This window comes from Lissotriton helveticus, chromosome 1_1, assembly GCF_964261635.1.
Source record: "Lissotriton helveticus chromosome 1_1, aLisHel1.1, whole genome shotgun sequence".
NCBI classification, from domain to species: domain Eukaryota; kingdom Metazoa; phylum Chordata; class Amphibia; order Caudata; family Salamandridae; genus Lissotriton; species Lissotriton helveticus.
This window is the reverse complement of record NC_136057.1, coordinates 775,370,809-775,384,579: the sequence shown is the minus strand read 5'-3', so window position 1 is coordinate 775,384,579 and position 13,771 is coordinate 775,370,809. Positions and strand designations below refer to the sequence as shown.

The following is a 13,771-nucleotide window of genomic DNA, read 5'->3' as shown; positions in this document are numbered from 1 at the left end:
CATTGTTGGTCAGCGGAAGGATTTTGGATTTGCATTTGTGACTCATGTACAGTGACTGGTGAACACTACTTAGTGAGTGCAGACCATAAACGCAACCACATACTTTTTCGTAGATTCCTCTTTGGATTTTTGTTCTATTTTTGAAAGATGCCTGATTCAGTTGTCATGGGAGATACAGACTCCATAGCCTCCATGGAGTGTGAATGGGAAGAAGAAAGGCTAGAAAGCTACAAAGTAAAGCAGCTGAAGTATTTTGGCAAGAAATACAAGGTTTCCACTGTTGGGTGCACCAAGAAAGAAGAATTCTACAAGGTGCCGAGGGCCTGGGCAGAAACAAGGAAAACCCCTGAAACTGAGGAGGGGGATGACCATGCAGAAGTATAACAGGAAGTGCAATTGGGCTCAAGAGGAAGGAAGGCACCTTCCCCTGCAGGTAGCATTGGTTCTTACAAAAGTCTGTCTCCAGAGGAGTTGGAGGACAGAGCAAGATTAAGGAGACATGAAATGGAGATGACCAAGTTCAAGGTGAATAGGCAACTGGAATTAGAAAATAGAAGGTTAGACATAGAGGAAAAGAAAATGCAGTTTGAGCATGAAACAGTTTTGAGGGAGTTGAAATTTAAAACCAAAGGTTTGGAGGTTACTCTCTCTGGTGGCAGTATACCGTCAGTACATACAGAAAGTAGAGTGTATATTCCCAAGGATGTGGTGAAAGAGTTTTACAAAAATGAGGATATTGGTCAGTGGTTCCGAGCCTATGAGGTAGCCATGTCTTACCACCGGGGCCCTGAGAGAGAACGGGGAGCGGGGTTGTGTGGAAGGTTCCTTAGTGAGGGGCGGGACACACTGTTAGACTTGTCTTCTGAAGTTCACAATTCATACAGTCACATGAAAGATGCATTGATTGCTAGATATGGTTTGACACCTGAGCTCTATAGGCAGAGGTTCAGGAAATGCAAAAAGTTAGAATACAGTACTTAGGTTGAATATGTCACTTTCTTTTGCAGAGCATTGGATGGTTGGGTAAAGGCAGCAAGGTTAATGATTTTCAAGGTCTCTTTGATTTGATTGCATGGGAGTACTTGTGGATAATTGTTTTCCAGAGCTGCGCCAGCATCTGATAGATAGCAAGCTGACTAACCCTAGGAAGCTTGCTGAGGAGGCGGCCCGCTGGGTGAACACCCGGGTCCACCAGGGTCACATGGGAGACTCAGCCAAAGGTGGGCAGGGTCCCCAGCAGAAGAGTGGGGGGGGAACAAGGGTAAACAGAAGGAGTTCCGCAAAGGGCCCCAAAGTAATTCCCAAGGGAAACAAGGGTAAGGTTCCCAGCCTCCCCCTGAGAAGAAGCAAGGGCCCCAACAGGTAGTCCTGTTCCCCAGGGGGCCCTGAAGTGTTACATGTGTGGCGACCTGGGTCATAAGGCGAATGATACCAGGTGCCGCCTGTTTGGTAAACCTGCACCCACTAGTGCTCCGCCCCGGCAGATGGCTAGTGCAGCCTTGGGGGAGGAGATTGATGTCCAAGGTGGGTGGGATCCCACACAGATGACCTTAGTCTCTCTAGGAGACTGTGAGATGGTCTCAGAAGCTCAGCTGCCCAGGAACACTAAGAAATATGGGCAGCGAGTGACCATCAATTGCCAAAAGGTGGAGGCTCTTAGAGATACAGGAGTCAGAGTGACAGTTGTCAGGTGTTACCTGGTGTCTCAAGAGCAGATTATCATGCGTGCATTTTGCCGAGTTGTTGCCTCCGACAACACAGAGTCATTGTCCAATGGCTCAGGTTCCCTTTGAGTGGGGGAGGGGTGGGGGCTCTGGTACTCTTCAGGTAGCTGTGAGGCCCGCCGTGCCTGTTGACTGTTTGTTGGGGAACGATTTGGAGAGCTTCCCTTCGGAAAAGGTGGAGAAAACCACTCACTTGAAGATGGTGGGACTGCCTGATTGGGCATGCGTGACCATCCAGTCAATGTCAGCCAGTAGGGGTTCTCAAGAGCACCCAGAGCCTGAGAGGGAGTCCCAGGAATCTGCCGAAGAGAGAAGTGGCGGGGGACGTGGGAAACCGGCCCCCGAAGTTCCCACGGCCCAGGAGGAGGTAGACCCTGAGGGGGATGCCCTTGAACCTACCGGGGAGCAAGTAGCTGAACTGGGGGACCTGCCTAAGCTGACACATTGGTAGCAAAAAGGAGGCCCCTCCAGGGAGGAATTTTGCAAGGAGCAGAGAGAATGCCCTTCTCTTGTGGGTTTGCGGCAACAGGCTGCAAGCCAGGCAGCAGGTGATCTGTCGGGGTTACACTTGATTTACTGTGAGAATGGTCTCCTGAATAGTGAGCCTAAGGTTGCTGTACCTGGGTCAGCCCGTGTGCTAGTGGTACCCCAGAAGTTCAGAGCCTTCCTACTGGGGCTGGCTCATGATGTGCCATTAGCAGGACATTTGGGACAGGACAAGACCTTTGAAAGGCTTGTCGCCCACTTTCATTGGCCCCAAATGCGCAAGAGTTCAGACACTCATTGTAGGACTTGTCAAACTTGCCAGGCAAGTGGAAAGAGTGGGAGGAACCACAAGGCTCCTCTCCAGCCATCCCCACCTTTGAGCTGGTGGGGATTGACATTGTCGGGCCACTGGACCCCAAGACAGCCATGGGAAACAGGTTCATCCTGGTCTTGGTGGACCATGCCACCCGGAAGCCATACCTCTGAGAACAGTGACGGCCCCCGTGATGGGACGAGCACTGATGGGAATCTTCTCCCGAGTGGGATTCCCTCGAGAGGTAGTGTCTGACCGGGGGACCAACTTCATTTCCAAGTACATGAAGTCCCTGTGGCAGGAGTGCGGTGTAACTTACAAGTTCACCACTCCTTACCACCCCCAAGGAAATGGGTTAGTTGAAAGGTTCAACCGAACCCTAAAGGGCATGATAATGGGTCTTGAGGAACCTATGAGACGTAAGTGGGATGTCCTCTTACCATGCCTGTTGTTTGCATACCGTGAGGTGCCACAGAAATCTCTAGGGTTCAGTCCCTTTGAACTTCTCTATGGACACCCAGACAGAGGACCTCTGAGTCTGGTTAAAGAAGGCTGGGAGCAATCTCCCAGGAAACCGCCCCAGGATGTATATAGGTACATGCTGGCCTTCAGGAACCAGACTAGGCGTTTCAGGCAACTCGCTGAGACGAATCTGGAAGCCAGCCAGGAGGAGATGAAGCGGTGGTATGACCAGAATGCCACTCTTGTAGAGCTTCAACCTGGACAAAAGTTGTGGGTCATGGCCCCAGTGGAGCCCTGTGCGCTCCAAGACAAGTGGACCGGACCATTTGAGGTTGTGGAGCACAAGAGTCCAGTTACCTACTTGGTGGACTTGCGGTCTCCTAGGAGCCCCTTGAGAGTCCTAAATGTCAACCGCCTTAAGCCCCACTTGGAGAGGTCTGAAGTGGGCATGCTCTTGGCCACAGATGCTGGGCTGGAGGAGGAGACTGAGCCTCTTCCTTACCTCCTGTCAGCCTCAGAGCAAGATGGGTCAGTGAATGGTGTTCACCTCTCTTCCAAGTTGACCCATGAGCAACAGAATGACTGCCGCCAGTTGCTGGGACAGTTTTCTGATCTGTTATCCCTGGTTCCTTGTGTCACAGATTGGTGCGCCCATGATGTGGACACAGGAGACAGCTTACCTGTGAAGCATACAACTTACAGGGTAACTGACAGGGTGAGGGCTTGCATCAAAGAGGAGGTCTCAAAGATGCTTGCGCTAGGGGTGATTGAGTCATCTAGCAGTTCTTGGGCCAGCCCAGTGGTCTTGGTCCCGAAGGCTGCAGCATAGGGTGCCACACCCGAACTCCGGTTCTGTGTGGACTACAGAGGGCTCAATTCAGTCACGAAGACTGACGCGCAACCCATCCCCAGAGCTGATGAGCTCATTGATCGGCTAGGGGCTGCACGGTACCTCAGCACGTTTGACTAACGTCTGGGTACTGGCAGATCGCCTTGACTGATGGGGCAAAGGAGAGGTCAGCATTCTCCACACCAGATGGGCATTTCCAGTTCCAGGTTATGCCCTTTGGGATGAAGAATACCCCTGCCACCTTTCAGAGGTTTGTCAACCAGGTGTTGGTTGGACTGGATGAGTTCAGTGCCGACTACCTGGATGACATCGCAGTGTTGAGTGCCAGTTGGGAGCAATATCTCCGCCACCTCTGGGAAGTGTTGATGGCGTGCAGGCCTCACGATCAAGGCGAGTAAGTGCTAGATCGAACAGGGTTCCGTGGTGTATTTGGGACACCAAGTTGGGAACGGCGAGGTGGTGCCCCTGCAGCCCAAGATTGAAACCATTCTGGCTTGGCAGCCACCCAAAACCCAGACAGAGGTGAGAGCCTTCTTAGGTCTCACCGGGTATTACAGGAGGTTTGTCAAGGGGTATGGCAACATTATTGCGTCCTTGACGGAGCTGACTTCCAGGAAGCAGCCCAAGAAGGTGATCTGGACTGACACCTGTCAGAAAGCTTTTGACGCCCTGAAAGCTGCCATGTGCACGGCGCCCGTGCTCAGGGCACTCAACTTTTCAAGTGAGTTTATCATTCAGACAGATGCTTCAAAGCATGGACTGGGGGCTGTTCTGTCAAAGATGAATGAGGAGGGCCTAGATCAACCTGTAGCCTTCATAAGTAGGAGGTTACTTCCACGGGAACAGAGGTGGAGTGCTATTGAGCGTGAGGCATTTGCTGTGGTCTGGGCACTGAAGAAGTTGAGACCATACCTGTTTGGGACTTACTTCCGGGTTCAGACAGACCACAGGCCCCTCAGATGGTTGATGCAGATGAGGGGCGAGAATCCAAAGCTGTTGAGGTGATCTATTTATCTACAGGGGATGGACTTTACGGTGGAACACCGCCCTGGTACAGAACACGCCAACGCTGATGGTCTGGCCAGATTTTTCCACCTTAGTGATGAGAACTCTCAGGAGTTAGGGTAGTTTGCCCCACATTTCAGCTGGAGGGGACACGTGTTCGACCTGGTACCATTGGCGTGGGTCTCTATTCCATTTTTGCTGTTGCCTCATGTATTTTTACTGGTGTTAGATGCTTTGGGCACTGTGCTACTGCTATCCAGTGCCACAGTGCAAGTGCTCCCTATTGTAAATGGATGTATTAATCAGTGGTTCCATGTTTAGCTATTTGGTTTACTTGTCAGACCCTAGTCTAGTGCACTGAGTGTGCCCAGGGCGTGTAAATCCAAATGCTGCTGGTGGGCCTGCAGCACTGGTTGTGCCACCCACAGAAGCAGCCTTGTAAAATGTGTCTAATGTCTGCCATTGCAGAGCCTGAGTGCAGTCTGGTACTGTAATGCTGACTGGGCAAGTGCACCCACTTGACAGTCCCTGAACCTTCCCTTTTCTTCATATCAGTCACCCCTATGGTAGGCCCAAGGGCAGGGTGCATTGTAAGTATAAGGTAGGACAAGCCCTGATGTGTGTGCCATGTCTTAATAGTGAATTACAGCCGTTTAAGTTTTTCAATATTGCAAGGCTACCTGTTCTCCATAAGCCAGAATGGGCTGTTAGATTATTGCATGTTTATAATCCTAACTGTCTCAGAGAACATGGTAGAAATTCGAATTTAGTATGCCTGAACTCAGAATGATAAAATACATCTTTTAGTGAAGTTGGTTTTAACATTCTGTGTTTGCAAATACCACTTCTAGAAAGTAGGTATTTGCTTGTCTAGCCATTCAAACCTGCTTCTGCTAGGCTGTGTATTCCTTTGTCTGGTTTTGTGAGTGACAGGGCTGGGGGATTCCAAGAGACAGGCTGAGTCACCCTGTGGTGAATAGAGAGATCTGCATCTAGATGGGAGGGAGGAGTTGCATCTGAACCTTGAATAGGGCTGTGCCTGCCTTCCACAATGCTGGCTCCACCTCCTGGGGAGCGGCTGAGGTCTCTGCCCTGCACACTGAAAGAAGAGAAGGAGTCCTGTAAACAAAGTGCTCCAGGACTGTACTTGCCTTCCACAATGCTGGCTCCACCTCCTGTGGGGCGTCTGATGTGCCTGCCCTGCACCGTGAAAGGAAAGGAGAAGTCTGGTAAACAGAGTGCTTCAGAGCTGGTTTGGACTGGGCAAAGGCCCCTCTCCCCTCAGAGAACAAAGGATTTTGGAGTATAAATACTGGGACCCTGATCCCATTAAATTAGATCACTTTGGACTTCAAGAAGACACCTTTATTGAGGAGAGGAATGTGAAGAAACTGAGGAGAGACTATTCCCAAGCTGAAGTGCTGCTTGGGGAATTGGCCTGCACTGGTTGCCTTACTGCCAAAGGAAGGACAAGCATTTACAATGCAATGGTTTCGCCTTTTGTGGGTTGGCATTGTCTGTGTGCATGTAAACATCGTTTGTGAAATCCGACAGACATCGCAAAGCACCCGATTGAAAGCGTCTGTGCCCAGCTATTTATCAGCAAATTCATTTATCAGCGGGGTGTACGAAGCCCCTGACAGGCCAGGTTTCATCTCCGCTCCTTCCACAGGCACCTGTGTAATTCCTGCAAACGCGGCTACACGCCGCAGTTTGTTTCTGCCCGAGCGGGCAGCGCACTGAAACCACTTGTCCAAATGAATTAAACACGTGGCTCGGCAATTAACAGCAGCGCCAGCAGACGTGCAGGCCCCCGAGAGGACGGCGGGCAGAAGAGGTGGGCAGCGTGTGCTTCTGCAGGCGGGGGTGGGGGCGGCAGGAGACCGCGGGTAGAACCGCTCAGCCATCTGCGAAAGAACACGTTTCAAGACCGTCTAACACAATTCAACAGTTTGCATTGTTTGCTGTGTAGCGCGTAAACTCCTACTTTGAGACGCTTATTATTTTATCACTTCTTGAAAAGACCGGTGGACTGTGGGATGCGTGTTGCCTTTACTACAGTTCGTAGTTGCAGGGAATACCCCCAGCTCGAGTTCTCACAATTTAAACAAGCATTTACAATGCAATGGTCTCGGCATTCTTAAAGTTAGAGCTATTGGCATTGCTCATGACATTATCTTTATTTATGTTTTTTTTTTAAATGGCATTGTCATTTACAATGCCAATAGCTTAATCGCTCGCAAATGCGAGACCTATTGCATTTGCCCCACACACAGAGCCACACACACAGAGCCATACACACAGAACAGAGGCCAGAAAAAACGCTCCGAACGAGCGAACAGGGGGCAGGAAAGCAAGCACAGCGTGGGGGCAGGGGAGCAAGCACAGCCAGGGGGCAGGGGAGCAAGCACAGCCAGGGGGCAGGGGAGCAAGCACAGCCAGAGGAGCAAGCACAGCCAGGGGGCAGGGGAGCAAGCACAGCCAGGGGGCAGGGGGGCAAGCACAGCCAGGGGGCAGGGGGGCAAGTACAGCCAGGGGGCAGGGGGGCAAGTACAGCCAGGGGGCAGGGGGGCAAGCACAGCCAGGGGGCAGGGGGGCAAGCACAGCCAGGGGGCAGGGGATCAAGCACAGTGTGGGGGCAGGGGAGCAAGCACAGCCAGAGGAGCAAGCACAGCCAGGGGGCAGGGGGGCAAGCACAGCCAGGGGGCAGGGGGGCAAGCACAGCCAGGGGGCAGGGGGGCAAGCACGGGCAGGGGGGCAAGCACAGCCAGGGGGCAGGGGGGCAAGCACAGCCAGGGGGCAGGGGAGCAAGCACAGCCAGGGGCAGGGGGGCAAGCACAGCCAGGGGGCAGGGTGGCAAGCACAGCCAGGGGGGCAAGCACAGCCAGGGGCTAGGGGGGCAAGCACAGCCAGGGGGCAGAGGGGCAAACACAGCCAGGGGGCAGGGGAGCAAGCTCAGCCACGGGCAGGGGAGCAAGCACAGCCAGGGGGCAAGGGGGGAGCACAGCCAGGGGCAGGGGGGCAAGCACAGCCAGGGGGCAGGGGGGCAAGCACAGCCAGGGGACAGGGGAGCAAGCACAGCCAGGGGGCAGGGGAGCAAGCACAGCCAGGGGGCAGGGGGGCAAGCACAGCCAGGGGGCAGGGCGGCAAGCACAGCCAGGGGGCAGGGGAGGAAGCACAGCCAGGGGGCAGGGGGGGGGCAGAAAAGCAAGCACATCGAGGGAACAGGCACATGAACAACTGAGATAGGTGCATACATTTCACCCGCAGGTAGGAAGGGGGCGCAAACCTCAGGAACAGCTAAAGTGGAAGCACACAGTGCATGAGCAGCAACAGTAAAAAAAAATCATGCCAACTGCATAACGATCGCAAGGGCTGTACTGTGTGGGTACACATTCACTGTCTTCAAGGCTCTAGGCTGCCTACACAGCTGTTAAGCTTACAGGGTTGAATTGGGCATTGGGGTGTCGAATTTTTGTAAGTAAGGGGGTACAGATATAGGTGGGACGGTGCTATTCTTACACGTGTGACATTTTTACGACCTTAAAAAGTCTCTCATATGTTCCTAAAAATAGAGTGGAACACTAAGGCTCAGTGTGTGTACAAACCCAGGAAGAGACGCAGCTCGCACAGGAGACCACAGAGGCAGCAATCACTTTAGAACGCCCAAGGTGTGGAGAGTGCCCACACCCTGGACAGGGCAGACACGGAAGAAAAATGAAGAAAAGTAACTAAATGCCCAAAAAGATCCTGCGGACGCCTAGAAGGAATGGGCTTTGCAGTCCTGCGCTTTTCCAAGTCTGCTCACCGATTCAACGACAGCCTGAACACAGGATGCTGTACCCACAGTGACGTCAGGGAAGATGCTGCGCAGAAGCAAGCACGGACATTTCACTACTTGTGAGCCCCAGGCGAGCACAACAAGGGCCTCAGGGCTTTCAGACAGATTCAACTGCACCTTTTCCCAGCCAACGAGTGAAAGTTGAATTATTTTCCAGTCCAAATTATGCAGCTCGGCGATATCGGAAGATTAACCAGCGACACAGAGCGCCTTTGACGGGGCTCGTGGCGACTGAGTCACACTGACTCACGTGTAAAGGGACAGGAAGTCTTTGTGTAATAGCAGGTAGAAATAAACATAGCGCATGACACTGTCTAAAATACAAGCCAGCTTCAGAGACAGCGCCCTGAGGCACCCCTGAGGGCCGGGGCACGTGAGCTCCAGGGTTACGCCCCACTGCAGGCTGTCTGTGCCCCCACTGCCCCGCCTGCGGGCACAGAGGGCACGGGACGCGCTGGTGATCAATACCCAACACAGGGCAGGGACAGCCAGAGCTGCAGTCCGGCCAGGCGCATCGACAACTCTGCCCAAATTTCACCTCTCACATAAGGTCCGGGATTCTGAAGTTTGATTTCTTTCCGCCGCCAGTGGTCGCTGTAACCCGCTACCTTTGCAGGGGCCTGGGGGAGGTTTTGATTCCGCCGGCGGAGTCTTCTAACTTGGAATAATCGGATTCATTACATTCCGCCACTGAGATTAAAAGTATGCAATGGCTTCCATCGTGGAGAAACCACTACATGCCCCACGGTATGTTTGGCTGCGCTATTTTCATAGTACAAAATGGCACCTCCGTAAAAAAAAATGGGGGACAAGAGGGTGCATTTAGCATTATGTAAATAGCGCCAAATGACCACCCCCCGCACGCAACGGAATTCCGCAGAGTCTCGCCGAATTTGGATGTAATTCAGTGTGATTCGGTTGCATGAAACTTCGCCATTTCCACGACCCCTATTTTCCGGCAGAGGCAAAATACGAGCCACTTACCTGCAACTCCCTGCAAAACAGCCACTGCCTCCACTCTTCAGGGATCTCCATTCAGCCTAAAGCCCATAAATTAATATGAGATTGAGGGGTCCTGTGGACATGAGCGAGATGCAGTGTAAAGTACTGTGATAAATGGATTCAAAGGCACCAGGAGACTGGGGAAGCACCGCCAGCTCGAAGGATGAGCGGCTGCAGCACCGGGGGAAAGGAAGTCGTCCTCGTCTACTTGTGATCGTGCGACCATAATCAGTAAATCCGTCTGCCTGTGCCAGTATGGTCCGTGTGGAACCGGACCGCAATGCAGACCGCAGCAGCAAAGCAGGCCCTAATCCTTGTGTGTGTTTGGGGGGGGGGATGAGATGGGAGGCTCAGGAGTCCCTTTCACATTCTGGGAGGGGGAGGGGGGAAGGGGGAGGGCATCATTTTACGTTACGTCTCTGCTGCCGGACCCAGTGCCACTTGAGGAAAAAGATGCAAAAGGGCTCGCAAAATGGAAGCAGTTAATATGCTCGGCACCTGAAAACAAAGTACACGCAGTTAATGAGATGACACTGCTCGTTTCTCTCCGTCTGTAATGAGGTCTTCGTTGGGTAAATTGAAGCGGCTCATAATGACGCTTTCTGTTTTATCTCCATTATTGTCGTCGCTGTTCATTCAGCCTCGCCATCTGTGAACAGGCATGAGCAGTATCACGGACACCGTTCTTTTCTTTCTGCTGATACACGCCAAACTCGTGGTCATCCGATTTCACTTTTCTTTCTTGCGCCTGCTTCTTGTTTTATCTCAGAAAGTTTTCACAGTCAAGCAGGGAAACAAGGTAACTTCTGTGGCTCAACTTGGCGTGTCCCAAATAGCTTGTAAATGCGTCGTGCGCTTCCCGAAAACGATTAAAACAAGCGGCAAACTCCCGATTTTTGAAGCCACGAAAGTTTTCACAGTCAGCAGGGAAACAAGCTAACTTCTGTGGCTCAACTTGGCATGTCCCAAATAGCTTGTAAATGCGGCGTGCGCGTCCCGAAAACGATAAAAACAAGCGGCAATCTCCCGATTTTTGAAGCCACAAATTGCAGAGGCAGTCAGGTCCCGGGCCGGCCAGCCAATCACAGCGCGGCCCGGGGAATGACGTCACGGGGGTGTCCCGGCCGGCAGCCAATGACAGCGCGGCCCAGGACAAAGGGGCGGGACTTAAAAAAAGACAGAGAAACGCCCCCGAATCGCGTTTTCACGGGAAAGCGAGATTGACAGCCTCTGTCTCCCAATGGCTAGCCTCCATTTATGGAGCTAGCCAAAAGCCCCATATGTAGGATCATGAGATTTCGCCCTTGGCGGAGCAACTGCTACTCAGTTGCAACGCCAGGGCGAAACCTAATTAAAGGAACTTTGTGTACTTTGCTTTCAACTTGTGAAGGATCTCCAAGGGCTTGGAAAAGAGCTTGCCTCCTGCTGAAGTCTCAGGGACAACAGACTGCAACCCCCAGCTCCCCAGAGTTCTTTGGAAGTGCCTGCTGCTGTTTTGGGCCTTCTGAGGAACTGCGTGTCGCAAGGAGCTGGAAGCGCCACTCAACGAGAAGAAGCATGTCACTGTACCTGCCGTCGCAACTCCGAAGGAGGGTGTTGCCGCTGGAACTGTCTCACTGCACCGCATCGAAGAAAAGCGCCTCGCATCCCCGGAGAAGCATGCCGCATCTGGAAGATCTTCACGTCTTTATTTCTTGGTACTCGAGCTTTGCCGCATTTCCCTCGCTGCGACATTGCTTGTCGTGGAAGCGCAACGCAACCTAAGGTACATTGATGCAAAGTGTCGCATGTAAGAACTGAACGAAGATATAATCTACCATATTAAATTAACAATATTGTGTATTTTTGTTGTTTATGTTCTTGTGGTAACTCTATATAAAGTATACTTATTTTTTATATAAAACCTTGTGTGGTGTCCATCTGTAGTGGTGTCACTGGGTTACGGGATGTGGTCACAAATGCTTAACACAACGCCTCTGAGATAAAGCCTGTCTGCTCGTGTCAAGCTACCAAGGGGATGAGCAGGGGTTGTTTGAGGAGTGTAATCCCCTTATCCTGACTAGAGGCGAGGGTCCCTATTTGTCACAAGTACCTACCTGTGCCAACTAGAGACCCCCCAATCTAACACCACCTTTATCTTCTGTCATTTCCCAGGTAATTGAAACGTTACGCAAAACAATTCCTGAATCTAGTGGGGGAAAAAAACTGCCTACCTAGGGATGGATGTCACCTATCACAAAATGGTGGATGTTGGCCCAAACTGGCTCTGTCTGTCTGTCTGTCTGTCTGTCTGTCTGTCTGTCTGTCTGTCTGTCTGTCTGTCTGTCTGTCTATCTACCTATGAAGTGCTACATCATCTAATGGATGTAGCCCAAAACGATGTGCAGTTTTGAAGACTGCACTGCTTCCCCCAAAACCCCCGGGGTGGGGGAGGGGGTAGAGGGGGCGGATAGGCCTCCCGCGCGTCAGCTGTCCCCCAAGCCCCTGTTGTAGCTGAACAGGTGTGACAGACGGTACATATATCAATTAGCTTGGTTTCTAAACATTACAGTTGTTTAAGTAGGGTGAGTGAATTTAGAAGCATTTTCCATTATTTATGACAGTGTTATATGAAACTTTATATACAAAAGTATGATTGATTTTGAAGATTTTAACTTATTTGCTTCCACAAATGTTTTTTTTTTAACTGGCAGACGTTTACATATTTTTCAGCAGATTTCGATATTGTTTGTGCAGTTTCATATAGCGCGAACTCCACTCGGAGGTATTGGAAGCTTTACTTGAGCACCGGTTCCATTACACAAGGACACACACGTTCATGTTTTGTAGGCACGGGAGACTGAGTGATTCGCCCAGAATCACAGGATGTTGAGCCCATGGGGAGAGTCGAACCTGTTTCCCCAGTTACAAATTCGGCAGATCTGGCCGTTACGCCACATCAAGTCCCCCTGCTGTGATTGTTAAGGACTTCGCAATCAAAAGGGATGCCCCAAATTATCATTCATTTTTCCCCGAGAGATGTTTTCAGTTTTCTTTGGTTGTGGTCTGCTTTGGTCCTCTAGCGTCTCTCGGGTCGTGCTGCATTCTAACAGCCACGTTGCTCGATCAACAATGTCATCCATACGTGGAATGTTCCCATCCGCCTCGTGCGCTCATCTCAAAAAGCTTCACATTATAGACGCCCGTCTGGATTCCTGACTCAGGAATGAGTCCAACAACATTGGATCGTTTATGGTGGAAAACACGTTCTCGTCCTAAGCGGCTCTTGGAAGTTGCACGCCTCAGTCTTGTCGTGCTGCAAGGAAAGCCCTCTGCGCCTTGTGCTTGCAAAATCCATCTGATTACTCCCCTGGCTTGAACAGACATGTTCATTTTAAATTCCTCCCAGGACTATTTTCATAGCAGTGCCCCTGCGCCAGCGCTGCTTCTGCCCGGGGAGGGATTTGCACGTCCAGCTCGCCGCTGTCTACATTGTGTGACAAAGGAATCCCCAATTGAATGGCTGCCCTCGCTCCAGCCCTCGCCGAGCCCTGGTGCATGCACAGCAGCCGGTCTTTGCAGGGTCCTGACGTCATCCAGTGTGTGCATAAGCCACGCTATTGTCTTACCGCGGGCAGGGGCTGCTGCCCACTGCGGTATCTGGTTTCTGCTACCTATTTCTGTCTCGCTGCGTCGCAGGCGGGGCAGCGCCCGGCTTTCCTCGCCTGTCGGATTTGAAACAGCAGCTCATGGTTTGTTTTTGTTTTTTTTCTCACCCTGGAGGAGACCTTCGCCTCGGTGGCAGGGGGGCAGCCGGCTGCGTGGACGTCTTTTGAGAGCAGTGTCTGGCAGCTGGATGGCTAGGGCTGCCTCGTCTGGCTCCACGGCCCCTGCTGCGTAGCAGCCTCGTTTCTCCTCACTCGCCCTCCTCCGCATACCAGCATCTGGGGGACAGCCATGTTCGGAACTGAATCTTCCTGTAAGTAAACGCGCCCGGCTCCTCGAGCCGCCCCTTTGGATCCGTGTGTTGTCATTTCTGCCCTCTCGCACTTTTGGGGGAAGTAAACGCGGGGGCCATCTCACACCGCTGCAAGCGTGCCCTCCTCCTC

The 13,771-nt window shown here is 52.1% G+C and overlaps 1 protein-coding gene across 5 annotated transcripts in view; it reads left to right on the top strand.

The window, feature by feature from the left end:
* The window catches only part of ST7 (suppression of tumorigenicity 7), a 606,638-nt gene that overhangs the window by 133,030 nt on the left and 459,837 nt on the right, over positions 1 to 13,771 (top strand). Inside the window, exon 1 of one of the 5 annotated variants that reach the window (XM_078674349.1) lies at positions 12,735 to 13,641. The exons of the other annotated variants lie outside the window; for them this stretch is intronic. Coding sequence (XP_078530475.1) covers positions 13,620 to 13,641 — 22 coding nt within the window. The 5' untranslated portion in view covers positions 12,735 to 13,619. Of the gene's footprint in view, positions 1 to 12,734; positions 13,642 to 13,771 lie in introns of those variants that run through there. 5 annotated transcript variants of the gene reach the window in all.